This window comes from Pseudoliparis swirei, chromosome 17, assembly GCF_029220125.1.
Source record: "Pseudoliparis swirei isolate HS2019 ecotype Mariana Trench chromosome 17, NWPU_hadal_v1, whole genome shotgun sequence".
Lineage (NCBI taxonomy): Eukaryota > Metazoa > Chordata > Actinopteri > Perciformes > Liparidae > Pseudoliparis > Pseudoliparis swirei.
Window position 1 is genome coordinate 5,189,316 of NC_079404.1, and position 23,269 is coordinate 5,212,584.

At 41.5% G+C, this 23,269-nt stretch overlaps 1 protein-coding gene across 2 annotated transcripts in view; it reads right to left on the bottom strand.

The window, feature by feature from the left end:
* The window catches only part of piezo1 (piezo-type mechanosensitive ion channel component 1), an 83,292-nt gene that overhangs the window by 28,430 nt on the left and 31,593 nt on the right, over nt 1–23,269 (bottom strand). Inside the window, exons 5-24 of one of the 2 annotated variants that reach the window (XM_056435211.1) lie at nt 21,808–22,075; nt 21,061–21,274; nt 16,779–16,950; nt 15,796–15,882; nt 15,516–15,588; nt 13,367–13,473; nt 12,382–12,461; nt 12,016–12,196; nt 11,327–11,432; nt 10,718–10,896; nt 10,335–10,483; nt 9,103–9,261; nt 8,292–8,398; nt 7,057–7,223; nt 6,611–6,787; nt 5,273–5,398; nt 4,821–5,021; nt 4,369–4,573; nt 1,205–1,309; nt 114–270 (exon numbers count right to left, since the gene is read on the bottom strand). In XM_056435211.1, the coding sequence (XP_056291186.1) occupies nt 114–270; nt 1,205–1,309; nt 4,369–4,573; nt 4,821–5,021; nt 5,273–5,398; nt 6,611–6,787; nt 7,057–7,223; nt 8,292–8,398; nt 9,103–9,261; nt 10,335–10,483; nt 10,718–10,896; nt 11,327–11,432; nt 12,016–12,196; nt 12,382–12,461; nt 13,367–13,473; nt 15,516–15,588; nt 15,796–15,882; nt 16,779–16,950; nt 21,061–21,274; nt 21,808–22,075 (3,020 nt within the window). Of the gene's footprint in view, nt 1–113; nt 271–1,204; nt 1,310–4,368; nt 4,574–4,820; nt 5,022–5,272; nt 5,399–6,610; nt 6,788–7,056; nt 7,224–8,276; nt 8,399–9,102; nt 9,262–10,334; nt 10,484–10,717; nt 10,897–11,326; nt 11,433–12,015; nt 12,197–12,381; nt 12,462–13,366; nt 13,474–15,515; nt 15,589–15,795; nt 15,883–16,778; nt 16,951–21,060; nt 21,275–21,807; nt 22,076–23,269 lie in introns of both variants that reach the window. The other variant, XM_056435210.1, reaches the window with a different exon arrangement.

Sequence of the window (23,269 nt, forward strand, 5' to 3'; positions counted from 1 at the left end):
CTCATATCGGGCCACAATGTTTATTATACTTCAGTGAAATTTATTATATTCCAGATGTGTCGTTTCTTTATCGGCTGCATTTTCATGTGTTTAAATGTAGTTCCTGTATTTACCTGCAGTTGATGAAGTTGGGTGCGGGGTTAAATAGTCGACCTTTCATTGGCTCAGGGTCATCTGTGTTCTCTCCTGCCAGAACCATCCACTCCTCTGTGTGCTCACACTCAAACACCTTCCACTGCTGGGACGCACACATCAGCAGCACAAAGTCCGCTTTGGACACACAACAAACACAATACATCATCATTATCACACCATCACCATCACCATCACCGTCACCGAGGGTGGCTGTGGCTCAGAGTTCCTCTCGCCGTGGTTTTTCCAGTCTACGTCAATGTATTCTTTGGGCAAGGCATTAAACGCAAGTTGCTCTTTGGTCGTGTCGCATGATGTCATCGGCGTATGAATGGGTGTGAACGTCATAGTCCTGATTGGCAGGTGGTGTATGCGTGTGAACGGGTAAATGAGGACAAGTTGCCATATAAATACAATTCAATTCACCATCGTCATCATCAGCCTTTAACATTGACTGCTGCCTGATAGCACCCGCTGATAGGTTGAATTAAATTAAAACTGCTGAAGGTGCAGAAGGTGGAGCAGGACACCACGTGTGGTGGTGGTCCACCACTGCTGACAGGACAGTGTTGGACCCTAATTAGCTAATTAACCTTATCAATGTACACACATGAGGGGATGTTCCTGATGCTTCTTTTGGTCACCATTTACCATGATGGATTTTTTTATAAATGAACATTAGCTGTGAAGTTTTTTTCCATGTAAGAGGAGGGATTTTATTAAATGGTAAATGTAATGTACAGGTATAGATCTTTTCTAGTCTTCCGGCCACTCAAAGCGCCACATGTCATCATTCATCCATTCATACACTGATGGGAGGAGCTACCATGCAAGGTGCCACCTGCCCATCAGGTCTAACTAACCAGCATTTGGGGTTAAATGTCTCGCCCCAAAGACACATCGACAAGGACTAGCGGAGCCGGGGACCTCGCTCTGGTTTTCTTCTGGAGTCTTTCCAGTTCTGATGTGAGGCCCCCGGGACAGAGGATGTTGCTTGTAAAGCCCTCTGAGGCACATTTGTGATTTATATCTAGACTAAATAAATTGATGATGAAGAAGAAAACAAACTGACCTATGAGGTTTTTGGAGTTTGGCACAGTGTAGAAGTCCGGCAGGAAGATCCATTTAACGAGAGCTGAGTTTATCAACACCGGAGTGTTCCACCGCCATGGGTAGTCTACAGGAAGACAGGAAGTAGGTTCATACATTACAGACAGTGGATAGATATATACACACACACACATATATATATATACATACACACACATTAAATAATTGCACTTTTGTGTGGTCAATCATTAAATCATAGAATATTAGAGTTTACTTCTGGATTTGCATATGGAGATATTGGACAAACCATTTCAGTACTACGTAGAGAAGCAAAAGTAAGTGGTGAATGATTGATGAATCAAAATAATCAAATATATTATCACCTAATAACATAGTATATTGCAGAAAGCCCTGATAGTAAAATTGTTTACATTTTTTTTGAGGATGTGAACTGATGTTACAATAACAACATAGAACACACTTGGTTTAATTGAACAGTTTGATGAATGCCCACAATGTGTTGCTTTAGCTCAGTATAACCCACCCATATCTACAGACTCTGCACCTGTACGCCGCAACATTCGCACCCTCTGTCCCTCCTCCCTGGCCTCCTCTGTCCTATCTGCTCTCCCCTCAACTGGCTCCTTCTCACTCATGCAGCCTAACTCTGCCACAGACACTCTCCTCTCTTCCCTGTCTTCATCTCTTGATTCTCTTTGTCCTTTTAAGACACGACCGGTTCGGAAATCCTCTCCGACTCCGTAGTTGTCGGACTCGGTGCGCGCCGAGAGAGCCACCCTGCGAGCGACGGAAAGAAAATGGCGCAAATCGAATCAAGCGGAAGACCTGCTCTTCTATCAATCTCTTCTCTCCTCCTTCTCTTCCTCTATATCTGCAGCCAAAAGCTCGTTCTACCTGACCAAAATTCAGTCTTCCTTCTCTAACCCCAAAAAACTCTTCTCTATCTTTTCCAACCTCCTTGATCCCCCCTGTCCCCCTCTTCCTTCCACCCTTTTGCCGAGCCACTTTGTCGACTACTTTACAAACAAGATAGACGACATACGCTCCTCCTTTACTAATCCATCTTCTATCACCTCACCAACACTAACTTCTTCATCCCCTCTCTTCCTCTTTCACCCCTGTCTCCCAATCAAGTTCTTAGCTTGGTGACCTCCGCCCGACCGACCACCTGCGCCCTTGACCCCGTCCCGTCTCCCATTCTCCAGGCTATTGCTCCTGACCTTCTGACCTTCTTCACCCATCTTATTAACAGCTCCCTCTCAACTGGCTGTTTCCCTAACTCTCTGAAGGAGGAGAGAGTCAACCCTCTCCTGAAGAAACCCACGCTTGACCCGTCTGAAGTCAGCAACTACAGACCGGTCTCTCTTCTTCCTTTTCTCTCCAAAACTCTGGAGCGAGCTATCTTGAGCCAAGTGTCCTCCTATCTCCACAGTAACAACCTTCTTGACCCTCACCAGTCTGGATTCAAGGCCGGCCACTCAACAGAGACTGCCCTCCTTGCTGTCTCTGAGCAGCTTCACTCTGCTAGAGCAGCCTCTCTCTCCTCTGTCCTTATCCTTCTAGACCTTTCTGCAGCATTTGACACCGTGAACCACCAGATCCTGATCTCTTCTCTTCAGGACCTGGGGATCTCAGGCACTGCACTCGCTCTTTTCTCTTCCTACCTTAACGACCGCACCTACCGGGTAACTTGGAGAGGATCTGTGTCTGATCCTTGTCCTCTCACTACTGGGGTTCCTCAAGGCTCCGTCCTGGGTCCCCTGCTCTTCTCTCTGTACACAAATTCTCTCGGCTCTGTCATTCGTTCGCATGGCTTCTCCTACCATAGCTATGCTGATGACACCCAACTGATCTTCTCGTTTCCACCGGCCGAAACACAGGTGGCGGCGCGAATCTCTGCCTGTCTGACCGACATCTCTCAGTGGATGTCTGCTCACCACCTGAAAATCAACCCTGACAAGACCGAGCTACTATTCCTTCCAGGGAAAGGCTCCCCACCCACGACCTGACGACCACCTTCAACAGCTCTGTGTTGGCCCCTACCCCGACTGCCAGGAACCTCGGGGTGACACTCGACAGTCGACTCTCCCTGACGGCCAACATCACTGCGACGACGCGTTCCTGTAGGTACATGCTGCACAACATCAGGAGAATACGGCCTCTTCTTACTCAGAAGGCGGCGCAGGTTCTGATCCAGGCTCTGGTCATTTCACGCCTCGACTACTGCAACTCCCTCCTGGCTGGTCTACCTGCTAAGGCCATCCGACCTCTGCAGCTCATCCAGAATGCAGCAGCTCGACTGGTCTTCAGCCTCCCGAAATTCACCCACACCACTCCGCTTCTCCGCTCTCTTCACTGGTTACCGGTGGCTGCCCGCATCCGCTTCAAAACACTGGTTCTGGCGTACCGTGCTCTGAACGGATCGGGCCCCGTCTACATCCGGGATATGGTCACACCGTACACCCCGGCACGTTCGCTCCGCTCGGCAACAGCCAATCGACTTGTGACTCCTGCACCTCGAGCTAATCACTCTACATCCAGACTGTTTGCTGTCCTGGCTCCTCAGTGGTGGAACGAGCTCCCCGCTGACACCAGGACAGCAGAAAGCCTCTACATCTTCCGCCGGAGACTGAAAACACACCTTTTCCGACTACATCTGGATTAAAACACAGATTTGCACTTCAGTGGCACTGGGATAGCACTTATTATGGTACTTTTGTAGTTCGATGATGTTGAGGAAATGTTACTTCCTGTATTCTTGTTGCTCTTAGTTTATACTCTAGGGTTGAAATGCACTTATTGTAAGTCGCTTTGGATAAAAGCGTCTGCTAAATGACATGTAATGTAATGTAAAGTATAAGAACATAATTACATACTGAAGTGTCAACTTTGTATTAATTTCACTAAATAGTGTAAATTCTCTGATATGGCGGAGCCCAAGAGAAGGTTGTGTGTGAGTGCATATGCTTGTATAATATTGGGTGTCATGGTTTGCTTAAAAACACTTCCATCTACAAAAAAGGACAGACAAGAAAAACAAAATCTGGGAACCGCTAGATTATGGAGAAAAATACAATATGTATAATATATCTCAAAAGAAAGACTTGTACGACACCAACACATATTGCCATCTACAGTTGCTCTTATCTGACTATCAGGACTCACCTATGCAGAGAGCAGGCGGCATGCCCACACACAGGAGGTACTGGTAGATCATGAAGATGGACAGAAAGAGACAGTATTTGGGCCAGATCCTGGCAATAGCTGCCCGCCGCCGCCTCACCAAGATGGCTACCAACCAACATCCATGGATTATCACCAAGAAGTTCATCCGCTGGCCAATCACATTCACCGTCATCAGGAAACAAATCTTACAAAAAAGGAACAAAAAAGAGGGCACGTTTTAGGAGATTTAAATTACATTTGTAATTCTACAACTTAATTTGTTTTTCCTCAGACAAAATAATGATTATCTGGAACAGACTGTGAAGCATTAGTCTGTCGTCTTCCTCTATCTAAAAATATTTCAAATACAAAAAAAAGCAGTTCTCGTTAAATAATTTCTCGCCCCCTCAATAACTATCCGTATTAAAAGTGCTTTATTAAAAGTGAGCTACCTCTAATCCAAACTTGTAGAAGGTGTAGTTGAGCAAGTACTTGAGGCAAGGTATGAGGCCCTGGTCTAGAGTGTCCCTGGTGGCAGCAGGGAACAGAGCCGGGATGGCGGGCGGAGACCGTTGGAGCTGGCGGTAGTGGTGAGTCTGGTGACGATTCACCGTCGCCTCAAAAACCAACAACATCAGCACTATTAAGTGATTCTGAAAAGAAAAAAATCAGGACACTCATTTTTAGTTTGAATTCAATGAATGTGCTCCTTTACGGGAAAAGCAGACACACCACACAAGATAAATGAACATTAAGATGACATGAGTCAATTCATATATAATTTATACCAAAGGGAATTACTCTGGAATAATCTTTTCACAATACAATACAAACAGTAGTATCCATAACTTCAGCTTTCTAACACGAGCCACATCGTTCCCTGAGGAAACATACATGCGTTTACCTTGCTGTACCCCAGTACTGTGGCATCTTTCCTGATGCCGAACCATTTGGCTGGGTCCACCGGCTCCTGGTACAGAGAGGAGTTCATCATCTCTTCTGGTAGCAGGTTGGTTTCATTTGTTAAAGGCTGTGAGAAGAAAAAAAAAGAAGAAAAAAAGGAAAAAAACAAGTTCAATGTTGGCTTGAGGAAAGATAATCCAATTTTAAAAAATTTAACTTAACATTCAATGATAAATACATAAATAAATATAAATAAATATTTCCTTCAGCATTTTCCCAAAAAAAGTATGGAGAAAACAAAACCTGCTCTCTGCCGATGTTTTAATTCTAAATGATGATCCGTAATTGATGATACAAAATCTTGGAGAAAACTTTCAGTCTGACGGCTGCCGAGAAGTTATTACCATTAACGGGGAAGCGTCACCATAAAGTTCTCTAATTATTACACACCGTTTCTCTGGAAATCTCTAAAGCTCAAACCAATAGTGCAAAGGGAAATATAAATGCAGTGTAGTACAACCAGGAGGAGAACATTGATGTGTTACGGTATTTTGGCCTCGCTACTCTTACAGTGAAGTTATTGAATATTTGTGTCAATTAAAAGTCCTCGTCGTGATACACAAGCATATTCTTTCCCAAAATAATGAAAACAAATAACGTTGTCTACCTTGCTACTGTTGCAAAGAGACATCCTTTGTGTTTCACTTACAATTTTCTTACGAATTATTGAAACAGGGTTAAGTGCCTTGCCCAATGACACATCAACATGGACTAGCAGAGCCGAAGATCGAACCGCCGAGCCTCAGGTTGAAGGCCGACCCCGCTCTACCACCGATACACAGTCGCCACCAGATGATGAGTAAGTGGACGCTGAGCACGGGGTCAGTACCAGAAACTAACACTAGGTGCTGCTCTTCTATTTACAAGAAGGTATAAATAAAAAAAAGAAGAAATTATGAAAGCTTGCTAGAAATGGCTCCAATCTGATGACTCACGAGCAGCCTTAGAGAACAACGCTGACGAGAGAGGAAACACAACCGAGTACAGGCACGCACAACACATAAAAGCAGTAGAGAAGATGTGACAGAATTGAGTAGTATCACATTGTGGTCGTCTACATTGCTCGGGTAGAAAACTAATACTTTGCATTTAATATGTGCACTACTATATCCACCTTACACATGTATATATGCATATTCAAATTCTCCCATTTTTTTAAGTGATTGTTGTGACTTAAATGTGATTCACTGATAATCATTAGTTGGTATTCCTGTGACTGATTCCTGCTAATACAAACATAACATCAACGTGCACTGTGGATGCACAGTGTGTGTCTTACCAGGCTGCAGTTACTGGAGTACTCAACGGGGTTGACGACACTGAGCTGGTACAGCATCTTACACACGATGATGACACACACCCAGACTGTTGACAGACAGGAAGCCATGGGCCCGAAGCGACTGTAGGGCATCGCCAGAGACCACAGCACCACCAAGACCAGGTTCATGACAGATGGCTGCACAGAAACAGGACTTGCATTTAGGTCAGAATGTAGTATGTTTCATAATGTAGGATGTTTAAGAGCGTTATGTCAAATATCATATATGTGCAGATCATTCAACTCTAAGACAAACTCCAAAACAAGCCATTCTGAACATTTGTATACTGATTGGAAGACGGTGCTCCACAATATTGGCCTAATTCATCCAGCACATTTGCAGAAAAGGTTCTTCAGATTTCTGTAGTTTTGGGTCTCCAAAACAGACGGACAGACAGACAGTTTACCTCTTCGAGTGAAACCCACATGGAGAAGAAGGCCACCATCTTGAGGATGTGGAGCTCCAGAAGCCTCCAGAGAAACATTTGAATTTGTGTGAGAGTGTCAGAGAAGCGTCTGGACAGCACCAACAACCTGTCCATCACCAAGCCCCACTTACTGGACATCAACTCCACTGAGCCACGGGGGAGAAGGGATGGATGAACAGCAAGAGGGAGAGGTTTGGGGGTAGAGGAGAAAGAAAAAGAAAAACAATTGTGAGTTAACTCACAAAGAAATACAAGATCATCAAAAGTAAAAAAATAAATAGATGTTTATACCAGAAAACACACTAAAAATGCATATTGCCAGCAACACTTAAGCAGACGTGTCCAATCCACACCAGATCCATCCACTGTTCTCAAACAGCTGTCATTTTGATTCATCAATTATTATGTTTCTCCCATAACTGCTCTGGCTGCTGTGGCATCATACTCTGTGCTCACACCTATTGATGCCTGCAGCTTCCACAGGTGTGGAGCAAATTGACTCAGTGCACCGGTTTAGCATCAGAAACAACCACAAGGTGCTGCTCAACTATTTACATCCATGTATCACTAAAAACAAGAAGCTTTTAAAAGTTATTCTTGTAACGTAAATGGGATTTATTGATAGACATTATTGATAGTCATATACCTATCTACCTATCTATCCTCCAGGAGAGTACATTAATATTACTGTAGTGTCGGGACATGAGTTGTTGTTGCACAATGTGTGTGCATGTGTGTCTTATCAGGTTACAGTTATAAACACAGCTTCATATCATATTCATAGCTTGAAGGCTCAAAGCCATCTGGGGGTCATCCCCATATAGAAGTGGGCATTGCATTTCTGTCATAATGCAAATATCCATGCAATGCTGTAAGCAAAACAACATTAAGCTGTTGTAGTTATGGGGCATTGGTCTATAAAATGAGGTAATGGTCCTGCTCAGTGAAACCAGTGAACCATTTACTGGAATACAGTTCCTGACTATTGTGGTGAACATCTGAATGCACACCTGAGAAATACAAATGATTTAAAATACATCATGATACATATATTTTCCCCAGTTTGCAGAATGCAATAGTTCAGGATGGTGTCACTAAGTAGTTTGCAATCATAAATATGGGACATTAAAATGACTCATTTGTCTGTCATTAAGCAAAAATATATAATTGTAAAATGAGGTTTTAATATAAACTGCCACCTGTTGTTTTTTCACCTTCGTCTTCAGGTTCCTCATCAATGTTCGTCAAGAGGTCTTCCTCTTCAAAGTTCATTCCCACATGACCGGAGCCAATCCGCTCCGTCCTCTCACTGTGCTTCTTCCTACAGCAGGTACATTGTCTCATTAGTTCTCGCAAAAGGAAATACATATATATATATATATATATATATATATATATATATAAAGATGATGTTTCCATCCAGAGAAACATGTTTAAAGTTGTTATAACAGGACATATTTTACATACCATGAGATGAATAAAAAACAGACCATATATTATATATATATATATTCATAGATGAATGAAATATAGATAAATGAAAAACAGACAATATATATATACAGTATATGTATATATATATATATATATATATATATGTATATATATATACATATATATATGTATATATATATACATATATATATACATATATATAAATAATATTGTTTGTTGTTTATTATATATGTATGTATATATATATATAGATGAATGAAATATAGATGAATGAAAAACAGACATATACTGACTGATTTTCATTCATCTCATGGTATGTCAAATGTGTCTTGTTATAAAAACTTTAAACGTGTTTCTCTGGTAACATCATCAGGTGTTTGTTCTACTAATCTAATTAAATTATCTCAGAAGAAGTGATTTAAATCCCACTGGTAACTAAACCCCCACCAAGATATTCGGTTCTATTAAAGCATCAGTGATATGACAGCTGGCACCAGAATACTTATACCATCATTCCCCTGTGGCTTTAAAAGGTGTCAAGTGATAGTAGGAGTGAGACGGTTGTATTACTTGTCTATCGGTGTAACATGCTCCAGGTCAGTGATCCTCATGAAGGGCTTGTGGAAGTAGTGCAGCTGCAGAATACAGGCCAACAGGAAGAAGCCGGGGATCAGAATACTGCTGAAGAGTTCAGACAGAGCAAACGTCTCCAGACCAATCGCTGCCAACCTGAAGAGGACAGAAGGGCGCGATTACAAAAGGTAAATGGGACATGGACAGACATTTATATAGTGCCTTTCTAGTCCTCTTCTCCCAACTCAAAGTGCTGTACACTACATGTCAACACACACCCATCAATTCCCATATGCATACAGTGATGACCGAGCCAGTCTCACAGTTTTTAGTTTTAAACCTGCATCTTTTTTATTCCTACATTACTGAGTTGTGTTGCTGTGGCAGCGGGGGGTGTTTGGGCTCGGCTGCAGAGTGGGTGGAGCGAGGGGGTGGTTCAGGGAACAGTGTCAGGACCATGTCTAATCGGTCTCAGCTGGTGGTTGATTGCTAATCAACCCCATCTGGGGCTAATCTGTGTGCGTGTGTGTGTGTGAGTGTCTCCATAAAGAAGCAGTAGGGACTGAGGAGCGGGAGAGTGGAGAGCAGAGGCACAGTCTCCCATTACAATAAAATATATTACCAAATATCACTCTTGTATGCCTATCCTTTGGTGCTTGGGGTGAAACCTACGGGTGACAGCCACGAACCTGTTACAGTTGCCCATCAAATCGTCAACGTCGTGAAACTGTACACGTTGCTCACAGAGCGGAAGGAACACGGGCCGAATAAGAACCCAACAGTTCATTTTTACCCTGAGACAAACATAAACCTGCCTAATTACCTCCTTCTGCTTTGCAGTGGTGCTCTGGACGTTTTTGGTGTGAGGGCTACGATGCAGTTTAATTAATCCTTCACACATGGGCAATGTTTAAATATCATAGCACTTTCTATTTCATCTAGAAATCATAATCTAAATGTTACTTGTATCGATCTTTCGACCACTTAAAGCGCTTTAACACTACAATCATACACTGGTGGGAGGAGTTACGGCTCCACCTGCCCATCAGCAGTAACTAACATTCATACACCACAGACACAGCTTCGTGGGCAATTTTGGGGTTACGTGTCTTGCCCACATCGACATGGGCGAGCGGAGCCGGGGATCGAACCACCGATCCTCTGAGAAGAGAAGCAGACCGAGAGGCATCAGCAGAGGGAGAGGAAGGCACTTTTGGAAAAGAACGTACTGTTCTTCAGTAAAACCAGTACAGTTTCTCCAGTATCCGGGGAAGTCTTCAAACTGGTAAGTGTAGATGCAGATCAGCACCAGCATCGTGTAGGCGACAACAAGCCACCAGAAGAGCTTCAACAGACGTCTCCACAGAGAATAGTACACCTGGAAAATCGGATCTTAATCACTTCATGTACAAGATTTCTGGAATTAACATGTAGGGTTTGCAGCCAAATTGTCAAAACTCAAATTGTGGTCAAAAACCAAGAAACAAAAGAGAGAAATATACTGAACTTGCACTAAAACATTATTCTTGAAGTGAGAATAACTTTTCTTAAAGTATCCGGTGAGATATCTAAATAAAATACAAATGATTGTGGTCTGTAGGCCTGTTCCTACCTGATAGAGGCAGAGGCAGAGGAGGAACAGCAGCATGTAGATGATTTTGTATCCGACCAGTTTTCCAGCAAAGGACACCATGATGAACATCCCTCCACACACATAGATCCAGTATTTGGCATGACTGCTCATCAACATGCCTCCCAGAACCTTGAGCACTGACTCCTCACCAGCCCCCTCTTGACAAGGATGAGGGGATAAAGGAAGAAGGGTTGGATGTCGACGGTCAAATGTCAAAAGAAAAGTCATAAAAAAGATGCAAAACAGCGTTAAATAAAGATGTGTCATGCTCTGCAGAATAGGAACACATTTCATCACTTTCGTGAATTGTGGTAAATATTTAATACTGTTGATATATTTAACATTTTTAAATTCTACCCGTTGTACTTCCAGAAGACATTGTTATAATCTCAAGGTAATTGAATGTCAACAGTTAAAAACTGTCAATAGTTTTTAAAGTTGTTGTTTTTTTCCTCATGAAATCCACATGGTACGTGGATATGCAATTGGTGAACATGTTTTAATGGCTAGAAACAGATAAGTTGTTTTCTTCGTTTGTGTTTGTTTGTGTGTGTGTGTGTGTGTGTGTGTGTGTAAAAGATGTCTGACCTCCTGTCGTGACCTCCTGTAGGGGTGTGGTCATTTTCTTCTTCCTGGTGAAGTTTTCCTTCACTGATTGACGTACTAACAGCCAGAAGGTCAAAGTAAACAAGAGCTGGAGAGAGAGAGAGAGAGAGAGAGAGAGAGAAAAGAGGGGAAAAAAGCAATTATTCAGTTCACTGGGTTTGAGAAAGGAATCTCTGAAAATTAAGCTGCTGAAATCAATATAATTATTTTGGGCATATTTATTAAAACCATTGCAAATTAGCATGAGGGAAAACAAGACTCAGAGCCAAACTGTGGGTCAATGACGTAAAACAGCCCAGAACCAGCTGATCAACAACGTAAAACCTGATGCCGGGCTGTTGATGTCAAGGAATAGAGTACAGAGGTGTTTTCTCTCTCTTTAAACTTGTAATATATTTAAGGAGAGCACACTTCGGCTGGTGCTGTGTGACGGAGCGTAGGCTTTACCGGTTAGAACAGCATTTAACAGGAGTTGAAGTGGTGATAGTTTGTAAAGAAGACACACGCTGTACTAACCGAGCTCTTAGTGCATGTGTGGAGAGATGAGCCCTACTATGTTTACTCTCCCTACAGCCAGCAGCCAGTGATGAAACATATACAGAATCTCATGATAGATCACAACTTTGACTTAATTGAGTCCCCCCCCCCCAGTATCTACTCTCTCATCTTACCATAGCTCCCAGTCTCAAACAGGGGTGCTGGGCTCTGTCTAGTCCCAGTTGTCTGAGGCTCATGGTGCCCACAGTGGTGGGCAGCTCGGGCTGCAGCTCCATGGCCCAGACGTACTGCAGACAGCACAGAGCCAGGCCATAGAGCAGGATGAAGGGAGAGCACAGGGTGGCGGCGTGCCGTCTGCAAAGCGACACAGCAAACTATCAGCAGCGGCATGTGTCACTGTCGAACTGAAGATGTATCTGTTTAGCTTAACAAGACCAAAACCGAGCCATATATTTAGGTATCAGGTAATGCAATCAAAAGCAACAATGAAGAAAACGGTACCATTTAAAAGGTAATCAATCAGTGAGCACGACAGGTACCTGGCACGCAGCATCCAGATGAGACACGCCCACAGCAGCAGCACAAAGGTCAGCCAGCTGTGGTATGTGATGCTCCAAACCTGGACAGCATGGAAACAGCACATGAGAAAGTTGTCGTTGTGTGTTGCTTTTTTTTGCATGCGGGTCATCAAGAGACAACGGTGCCAAAACCTGTCTATGATATTAAAGTTTACGACAAGTAACTTTCATTTTGTGTTGATTTTAAGTCTCCAGGTGAGGCTGGATCAGGATGGTTGCTACTGGAGACCTTGGTGTCTGAGCTGAAGCAGTTTCTTGTGAGGAGTTTCACCGATGACAGGCATAAAGAATAACGGTATAGAAATAGTCAATCTTCTCGCTGATGGTCTTATTTGCTTTTGAATGTCATACAGAGGCATCAGTATTACATTGAGACTGATTCATGACCAGTTAGAGTTCCTCACAGTCACTTTAACTGATTGAGTGATCAATTGTGTTCCTTGAGTGGACAGCAAAGTGTACTGCATTGGTCTCTTTTATAACATTAGTTTCTTAAATAAATATAAGAGGCTTATAGGCTGCTTGGGGATGTTTTAGGATGCACTGAGCACCTCTCTCCTCTTTTCTCTCTCTCCTTATGGATGAATTTACGTCTCTCCATCACACATTACTAACTCTGCTTCCTCCCCGGAGTCATCGACTTCATGTCTCATAGGTTCCATTGGACCTGGCTGTGTCTGATGCCTCCTGTCTGGTGGGCCGGCCTCCTAGAGAGGGATCCTCCTCTGTTGCTCTCCTGAAGGTTTCTTCCCTTTTTTCCCTGTGAAAGGGTTGTTTCTATTTTTTGGGGAGTTTTTCCTGATCCGATGTGAGGTCAAAGGTCAGGGATGTCGTATGTGTACAGATTGTAAAGTCCTGTGAGGCAAATTCGTAATTTGTGATATTGGGCTTTATAAAATAAACTGAATTGAATTAATTAAAATTATGGTTGATTTTGGATAGTTACCATCATGGCGATGAGAGCACAGACGTAGCTCTGCTGCATCACCACCTTCCCCAGCATGAAAAACGGGCTTTCACTCTGTTGAGAGCCACTGGGGGCTCCTTGAGCACCTGCCAAGAACAACAACAGACCAAAACTGAGAAATATCAAGTTAACACCATGAATCATCATATCTGAGAAGTCAAGTTTATTTCAGCTTGGCTGTTATATTTATAGTTGTGGTCATCATTTCTCTCAGTTATGATAATAACAATGAACTTATAAAGTTATTCGCCGAGATCAGAGAACACAATGACATCACTACAACAAATTCAGACGGGTAAAGAAAAGAGGAGCAGGCAGACACGGAAACAAACTATTTATCCAGATCATACAAACCGCTTTATCTCTTGGGTTTATTGTTCATTTTCCTTTTCTCTTCTCCAGAAATGTGACCAACCTGGGAGCTTTCTTTCCAACCTGTCTGATAGTCTTGACCTTTTGTCATGTCACTGTGTTCCCAAATCTAAGCAATCGACTTTAGGGAACACTGTAACACACCGCCAAGTTCCCGGAGTTATTACCTTCGCATTGAAAATGCGGAAGGTTATGTTTTGATCGCCGTGTATTTATTTATTTATTTATTTTTATGCGTGTTCCTCTCATAACAAAAAAAGTTTTAAACCGAATCGCATGAAATTTGGTGGGATGATTGGTTATAATCCGGGGACCATTTGATTAGATTTTGGGATTGATCGGGTCAAAGGTCAAGGTCAAGGTCATGAATTGGCCAAAATCTTCTTGAATCGCATGAAATTTGGTGGGATGATTTGTTATTTTCCGGGCACCATTTGATTAGATTTTGGATCAATCGGGTCAAAGGTCAAGGTCACGGTCATGGAAAGGTCAAATCTTCTTTTTACATCAATTTGTATCCAATTGGCATACAACTAATGCCAAAATGTTCATAATTCAATGCCCAATCTTGTGATATGCGAAGGTATGCGCTCTACCGAGTGCCCATTCTCGTTATTTCCTTGTTTTCACATTTCTGTCACGTGTGGGTTTCCTGTTTTATTTTATCATTCACCTCTCCCTTTCGTTTTAGATCACTTCACTTCCTGCCCTAGTGAGTTTCCTGCCAGCGGGATTGACCCAATCCTATTGTCCCCTCTAAGGCCTTGAATCCTGAACTCTCAAGGACTTATCTGATGTCACTTGGCAAAGGGTTGAGAGACTGTAAGGGCTTAACACAAATACCAATGGGACAGCCCTTTGCAGCGATATCAATAATATTGACAACATCATATCCTGTTATGTTCAATTGTGGGTATTTGTTTTATATTTTATACTCCCTGATTCCAACGTATTGTGGGACAGCCCTAAACCCTCACAGATGTTGTCCCCCCTAAGACCTCAGACCCTGAACCCTCAATTGTCGGTATTTATTTTGTACTTTTTTATCCCGATTTGAACGTCGTCCGGACTCTTTACTCACGAGATGAGAGGTCAAATAATAATGAAATAGACAAATATATATATATAATTTTTGCTTGCATTCCTCTAATTTAGTTTTTATGTTCCAAATTTAATCCTCAATCTTGTGGTTTAAATGTAATTTATCGGGGTGATCACCCAAGTGCCGTCCTCTTTGTTTACCTTCTTTTTTTTCCGTCTCCATGCTTCCATTGGAAACTGCGTGTTTAACGTCACATTGCTATGAATTGTGGGTAATTGTGCATCTAATGCTGACTTACAGAAAGGGTTCATAAAGAGTTCAAAATAGATGAAAAGCTAAACTACAAAATGAAGGCAAAACATCAACATTATAATTTAATAGATACCTGTTGTATGAACTGATCTGGTATTGCTAAGATTATTTTAATAGAAATCAATGCCACATTTAAAAAATATTAAATTTACAGCAGAGTTCTAACAATCTTACCCATTTTTTCTTGATAATAGCTTTTGCCCCCCTGTGTGGTATTTTGGTGCCTGACACTTGTAAGTGACATATCATTAATTTTGATATCGTTATCAAACCTGATGAAAATGACTTCCTCTTAATTGTCAAATGAATGTATAATCATCTAAATCCTGAATAGATTGTCCACCGTTGTAAAAATGTTTTAGTTACATAGATCATTTCTGTAAAGAGTTTAGCGTTTGATACCCGGATCCGGCTCCTTCTCTCCAGCCATCGTTCCTCCTCTGCTGCTTTCTGAGCCCATCGACAGCAGCATGAGCTGAAACATTCCAGCACCAAAACAAACAATTTAGTGGACATTTGAATAGTTTTATTAAAGAATGGGACTTTTTCTTCACCATTTCATTCCACTTCATAAAACGCTCAGGTGTTGAATAAGAAACAATTCATCCATACTCTCATTGTAGTTTCTTAAAAGGGTTCAAATTTGAATTACTTCACTACACATAGAGAAATTAATATTTACCTGTGTGTCATCTTCATAATCATGTGTCTGTTGGTTCCATGACCGTAACCTTACAATCTCCTCCTCTTCTATTTTCTCCTCGACCTGCTGAACACACAGATACAGCATCTGATAAGAAACACATTTCCACAAATACGCTATACAATCATTGTGCCAAAGTTAAAACTTTTAAAGAGCTCTTGTGCTTCCTTTAAAACCAAAACAGCAATAAAAGTGGAAAAAGCAGAACACTTTGATTGGATTGACATCTCACTGGGTCTGCTTACCAGTAGCGTAGTGCAAGGAGTGTCAGATGTAAAAAGGTGTACAAATTATAATCCAGTTATTATTTAGTGAAGTAAGAACGTTTTTCATTATAGGGTCACTACTGACCCGAAATTTTGGAACCAAGACCAAAACTATACCACTTTCACACTCACTTTGAGAGTCCTTAAATGTAAAATGTTGTCTCAATACATGCAGCCATGCGTGGAAATTTACTCAAATAGTTGACAATTAAAAATACAATTTTTTTAATTGGATTTAAATTCGAATTTCTGATCAAAGAATAAGTAAACACGAATAAGTGGTGCGGTCCAATGCCGACTTGTTGTTACCTTCGCATTGAAAATGCGGAAGGTTATGTTTTGATCGCCGTGTATTTATTTATTTATTTGTATGCGTGTTATTCGCATAACTCAAAAAGTATTAAACCGAATCGCATGAAATTTGGTGGGATGATTGGTTATTATCCGGGGACCATTTGATTAGATTTTGGGATCGATCGGGTCAAAGGTCAAGGTCATGAAAAGGTCAAAATCTTCTTTTTACCATACGCCAATTTCTATCCAATTGGCATGCAACTAATGCCAACATGTTCACAATTCAATGCCCAATCTTGTGATATGCGAAGGTATGCGCTCTACCGAGTGCCCGTTCTAGTTTTCTTTGAAATACTCTCTGCTATGGACAGATCTCAGTAGTGATGAAGAAGTAGCAGTTACCTGGTTAGGTGTTCCATGATACCCTGTCTTGATAACTGTTGTTATGGTAATGTAGAGGAGAAACAGTATTCCCGGGTTGACGTAAACTGGCCAATCATGATCCGCATTCAGGTTCAGGTCATAGGGTGAGGAGCAGTTTCCTGTTATGATGATGGCCTTCAGACCAAAGAGTCTGGACATAAAGGAATACAAAGAGAACGAGTGAGAAGGGTTCGGGATCAAAACAACAGGAGGCTCTTAGTTAATGACATATTGAACAAAATGCTTATTACCTTCGCATTGAAAATGCAGAAGGTTATGTTTTGATCGGCGTGTATTTATTTATTTGTATGCGTGTTACTCGCATAACTCAAAAAGTATTAAACCGAATCGCATGAAATTTGGTGGGATGATTGGTTATTATCCGGGGACCATTTGATTAGATTTTGGGATCGATCAGGTCAAAGGTCATGGTCATGAAAAGGTCAACATCTTCTTAAATCGCATGACATTTGGTGGGATGATTGGTTATTATCCGGGGACCATTTGATTAGATTTTGGGATCCATCGGTTCAAAGGTCAAGGTCATGCAAAGGTCAAAATCTTCTTTTTACTATAGCGCGGTCAATTTTTATCCAATTGGCATGCAACTAATGCCAAAATGTTCATAATTCAATGCCCAATCTTGTGATATGCGAAGGTTTACGCTCTACCGAGTGCCCATTCTAGTTAATACTGTTGTGAACAGAAGTATGTACGGCAGCTGAAATATTAGAAAACGGTAACGGTGGAGCACCGAAGTGGAGCTATTAAAATAATCAGAAGTCTGTTTTGTCGGCCCCGTTCTGTCATGATCTTGTTTTTGTGGTTTTAGTTTGTTTCTGGTCGTATTTGTACATTCACGGTCATACTTAGTGTTCCTGTCTTTGTGGTGTTCCTTCTGTTTGTCACGCCTCGTCTCGTTTCCTAGTTAAGTCTCTTTATGTCAGACATTTCAGTATTTCCTGTTCCATTTGGTGTTACTCACCTTTCGTTTCAGACCATTACACTCCCCGCCTTTCTGTGTTTTCCCGCCACTGTGTTTGTCTGCCTGCCCCTGATTGACTGCACCTGTGTCTAATTAGCCTAGTGTAACCCGCTGATCGGCTCATTGAGGCAAAGAATATTATTGACCAATCTAGGACCAGAGTGTTGGATGAATATTCGGGTCAAGGAAGGTCACTTTCTGTACGTGACCGACGTTCCTTATATATTATATATATATATAACTTGCATAACTGATAAGTGAATTGTATGTTGTGGACTATACAATATGCTAGCTTAGCACTTAGCATATTTTGTTTATATGCTAGACCCCCTTTTTGTTTTATTGCATGTGGTTTTTCTTTTCCTTGGTTTCCCCCTGACTGTCAGAGCTTTGGTTGCTGCTATTAACATGTTGTTTAAATTAACTGTTTTTGTGACTTTTTGTAGGTTTTGTTTTTGTGGTCAGAAGCAGATGATCACCTGGAGCACCAACTCATATCAGATGGCGAGCTTCCCAAAAGTGTGAAGCACATGGATGACTTTCCACCTTAAAGTTTATTGTTTTCATTATGAATATATGTTATTTGATTTTTGTTGAATACCAGGACACCCTTAATCTGAACTATTTGATTTGGTGTTTTTCCCCCCAACAAAAATGTAGCTCCGTAGCCGAACCTGGTGACTAGTCCAAAAACCTTGATTACAATGATCAAAATAGAGCTACAGGTTACACTAGCGTTACACCTCCCAGTGTACAGTGTATTTACAGTTCCATTGGCTGCCGGTTTAAACGGGCTGGTTTTCAGTCGGTAGGCCTATCGGTTTCATATTTCAGTTTGTGTTGCCGATCACAATTAGAGCCACTGTCGCATGATAGTTTTACTTCGGAACGCAGCGTCATCGAGGATAACATTACAGACACACACCCCACGAGTGTGAAGAATATGTAAAGTTCAGAATTAGTCCTAAATATGTTGTGGAGGAACAACCATAACACATTAAATCCCATTTGACAACTGAATTACTCATACAAATGATTGTTTGGTCATTAATTCACATAGAATTGGAGGAGCAGGCAGCGTGAGCGGAGGTTCCGTTAGCTCTACTCGGTAAAAATGAGTATTGGGTAAAATATAATGCTACCATGATTTAAATCAGATATAAGAAGGAATTCTGACCTGTGTAACTTTTGCTTAAGTTACATAATGAAAACTACTTGGGACAAGATTATTTTTGTTAATCAAATAAAGTATTTAAATTTGTTTTAGTATTTTAAATAAACATTTATTTTCTGTTCATTTGATGGTTTACATTGACTTCGGAATGGTTAACATTAGGCCACGCATTTGCCATCTCTACCTCTTCAGAAGCATTTATAGTAATGTTATATATACTGTACCGTTACTGTCCATGCTTCAACATTACCCTGATGTACATTTTAAAGTTGATAAACCACTAACTTTGCATTTTAGTGTGGAAACGTGTGATTTATCCCAAATACGTCACGTCTAATCATCCATTGAGTTGTTCAGACTTATTACTTCGCGTGATGATCACGATGCAGGGTTTTTCCTTTTCTTGTGAGTCACAACAATGAATATGTATAGAAATATATACACACACACACTGTGCTGACAGCAAGGTAACAGGAACAGATACCTGGCAAGACAGATAGATGAGAGAGCAACTAGAGGTGAAGTCATACGTAATGCTGCACTGCGATCACCTTTCTGCTATTCAGCGTCAAAAACATCAGCTGCCGGCTGCTTGCTCGTCATTCCACACATACCGCTCCAGAAATCACACTGTCCTCACATTCCTCGGCTCTAACACTCACATTCTGTTTTCTCCTCTTTAAAGTCACACTCAGATTCCACATTGCAAGGCAAGCACACTATTAATAGATATTAAGGGTTTCCTGGGGAGGAAGGAACATGAGCTTGAAGCCCGCTGGCCTCCAGAATATCCCATGGCATTGTCTACATTGTGACGACAGCAAGGAGCATGACGGGAGCAGAGAGGCCTTTCTAGGTCAACATTTAGTGGAGCAGTAAAGGAGTGATTTTGGAGATTAAAAAAGTGACGATGCTCCTTTAGAAATGTGTGAATGGCATATTGCAAACCTGTTTTCACTCCAAATTCATCAAGACATACTGAGCTTTCAACTAACTTCATCGTAACCAATCCACATCATTATTATGATCAGAGAAACTGATGTCGGAAAAAGAGCGAGAGTCTGCACAGGGCGGGTAGAATGGGTAAAAGAAACCCAGGAGACTGTGTCCTGTGTGTAACTTATGAAGCCTATTGAAGGGATGTTGTGTAACAAGCAGTTATTTTAGGTAATCAAACAAATCTGAACCCAAACTATGATCCTTCCCTGAACCTAAGCGAGTAGTTTTGCCTAAACGTAACTAGGCTGTGTTGTTGACTATAGTAAACGTTAAAAAAAAGCAAATCTATGGAAGTACATTTTGAAAAGAGACTAATGAGTGAAAAACGGACGCAAAGGGGATGTCATGGACACATAGTGCCGTGGACTAAGCTGCAGCATTTAATGAACTGGATGTGAGAAACTGTTGCATATCGATGACGTGGCACTTTTTTTGCAGCTTGCTGCAAGTTGAACAAGTGCTTGCTGCCAAGTCCGTTTTTAGACAGAGACAAATGATAGCTGTAGCTCGGGAATATTTTTGGAACTGCGAAAATAAACTATCCAGGCACAGTAAGGGGGCGCTGTTTTTACTCACCAGTGACTCATGGGTCTCACATGACTTTAGTGGACTGTAGTCAAGCTGGGATACACAAGGTGGAATCATGGGTGGAAGAAAAGTGATCTCATTCCAGAGTAAATGTGAAAATGATTGACTAATTAAAGGTGAAACATCAGTCAAAGAATGTGCCTCGCAAAAATGTTTTTCTTTTTCACCCAACATGCTTCAAAGCAAATTTCCTGTCTGCCCAGAGAACATTTAGATCACATTAAAATTAAAATTAAAATCTTGCCATTCCTTCTTGGGTTACAGTCCAGAAGGTGTTGCTTCATGTTAACATTGTTCAATGTATAATGAATACAAAGACAAGAAAGATATTATTTAACTGATTAACCTATGGAGATACTATTACCGGTCTCCTCACTTTTCACTTTATTAGATTTTCACTAGACGAGGGTTATAAAACAATATGTTTTTAAATATGATTATAGTCGATACCAGTGTACTGCAACACCCCTATTTTTCAATCAAAACATGTAATGGTAGCTGAGCTGAAGTCTTACCTGGCCCACAGACTGTGTGGAGGGAACAGGGCCTGGGCCAGCAGACTCTGGTACACGTACAGACAAACCATGTGACCAGCAGTGAAGAAGCCCACCATCACACACAGTGCATTGAAACCCAGGTGACTGATGGGAAGGTGGCACGCCCACCACGTGCACACGCCGATGAAAAGCAGGAAGTAGACGGCTGAGAAGGCCGAGGGCAGCGTGATGCCTGGGAGGAAAAGGGAGGTCGTCAGACTCGACACTAAAAACACACGGAAACTTATCCGAACATCTGGGACGCATGTGCTCGCTGTCAAACCAGTGTAGTCATTGGAATGTTGTGTAAATGAACAGAAAGAAGACGTCATCCACACTGCCTTAAAGTCTTTGGCATGTTTAGCAAATACATGTTTTACATTTGTCATTTTCAGAACCAAATAAAAGCTGGGGCCTAAAATACGTCTAATAGTTTCAAAGCGGTCTTTTTAAAGTGCTAATTTTCTCTTTACCAGTATGATCTTAATTCCTTAAACAAACGTTAACATGTAAACCGTGTCGTTTCAGGCCATATTTTGTAATGCTCTGGTAATTAATGCATACTTCTGAGTGTTGCTGCTCGCTGTCATTATGTGTTTTTTCAATGCTGGATATAAACAGACTGACAAAGCCAATCGGAGCACCTCTGCTTTTTCCTAGCTTCTTCTTCATGCGTTGTGAAAAATTAGGAAATGTGAGAAGATGTTGTTGAAACACCGATCCTACCAGCCAAAGCCAGCAAGCCGATGGCCAAGATTTTCCCCAAGTCCCGAAGAAGTTTCCGAGCTTTGCTCTTCAGACGCTCAGCCAGCTGCTTGGCTCTGGTTGCTGTGGAAACCTCCTCATCAGGGTCGCCAGGGAGGGGCCTTTCTTCTTCATCTTCATCTCCTGATCGTTCTTCATCTCCTGATGGTTCATCCACCTCCTCCTCCTTCTCCTCCTCCTCCTCCTCCTCATCATCATCTATGTTTTTTTCTGTTGAACCATCTTCAAGCTAAAGTTTGAAAGGAACATAGATAAAGTTATTATAGCACAATCTAACAAACATCCGTGAATACATTAAATTAATTTACAAATAATGAATCAAAGAGGCGTTTGTGGATCTCAGTTCTACACTTGGAGAAGAACTATCCACCAGTCTGAACAACATGTTTATCCCTCAGCCATTTTTGGTTAGCCTGCTGAAAATGTGATTTTTGCTTTTCAAATTGACAACAGTTATCACTCCCTCCAGGAAATACACGGCACCGTCGTTCTTGGGTTACTGATGGATTTATTGGATTCACGCGCACTTCAGTCAACAATCCACCGTCAAACTGTATAAATACATTTAATAAAGGTTGGCGTTCACATTACATAAAAACAGAAATATGCGCGACGAAAACATGAACAGAAAACATAAAGAACATACCTCACTGGCTGCGCACAACCAAGAGGGAATGGGTCCACTTAGAAATACTAATCTTACACTCACTTACACTTTATACTAATTACTCCCGCACGTGTCTTTTTGAGATGTTCGCAACCAAATGCGTCCCAGCGCAACATCGGTCACCAAAATAGTTCCCATCAAATGCAAATTAAAACAAAACCAATATTTAACAAAACGAGTTGTACAAATAATAATAATATGCAACCAAACTTATTATAAATGACATAAATAATATTTATGGCAGTTAAAACAGTCTTTCTATTAAAAAGTATAATCTTGCGTATCATACGCACAATGTGTGTTTTTGTTTGTTCTGGTCCGACCCCTCATTGCTGAGCACGAGCTTCAGAGAGCAGGTGTCAGCTCTGTTCAGGCCTCTGAAACAAAACCACCGACGCATCACGTCAACATCTCAAGATTCACTCTCAGTGGTTTTCGGAGACTTAAGAAAATATTCACACATGCTGATACTCACTGTGTCACATCAAAGGGTCCATTGTAAATGGACTAAAACGAATTCAAAGCACTTGACACGACGTGTCATCAACCATTCACACACACACACACACACATACACAAACACCCCCCCTCCGGGAGCAATGTGGGGTTCACTATCCTGCCCAAGGAAGCGTTGACATGCGGACTAATGAACGACCCATTTTACCTCTGAGCATTTAAATATGACATGTGTCACAGCTGCATCAACTGTCCACATATTTATTATATATATATATATATATATACATATATATTGGA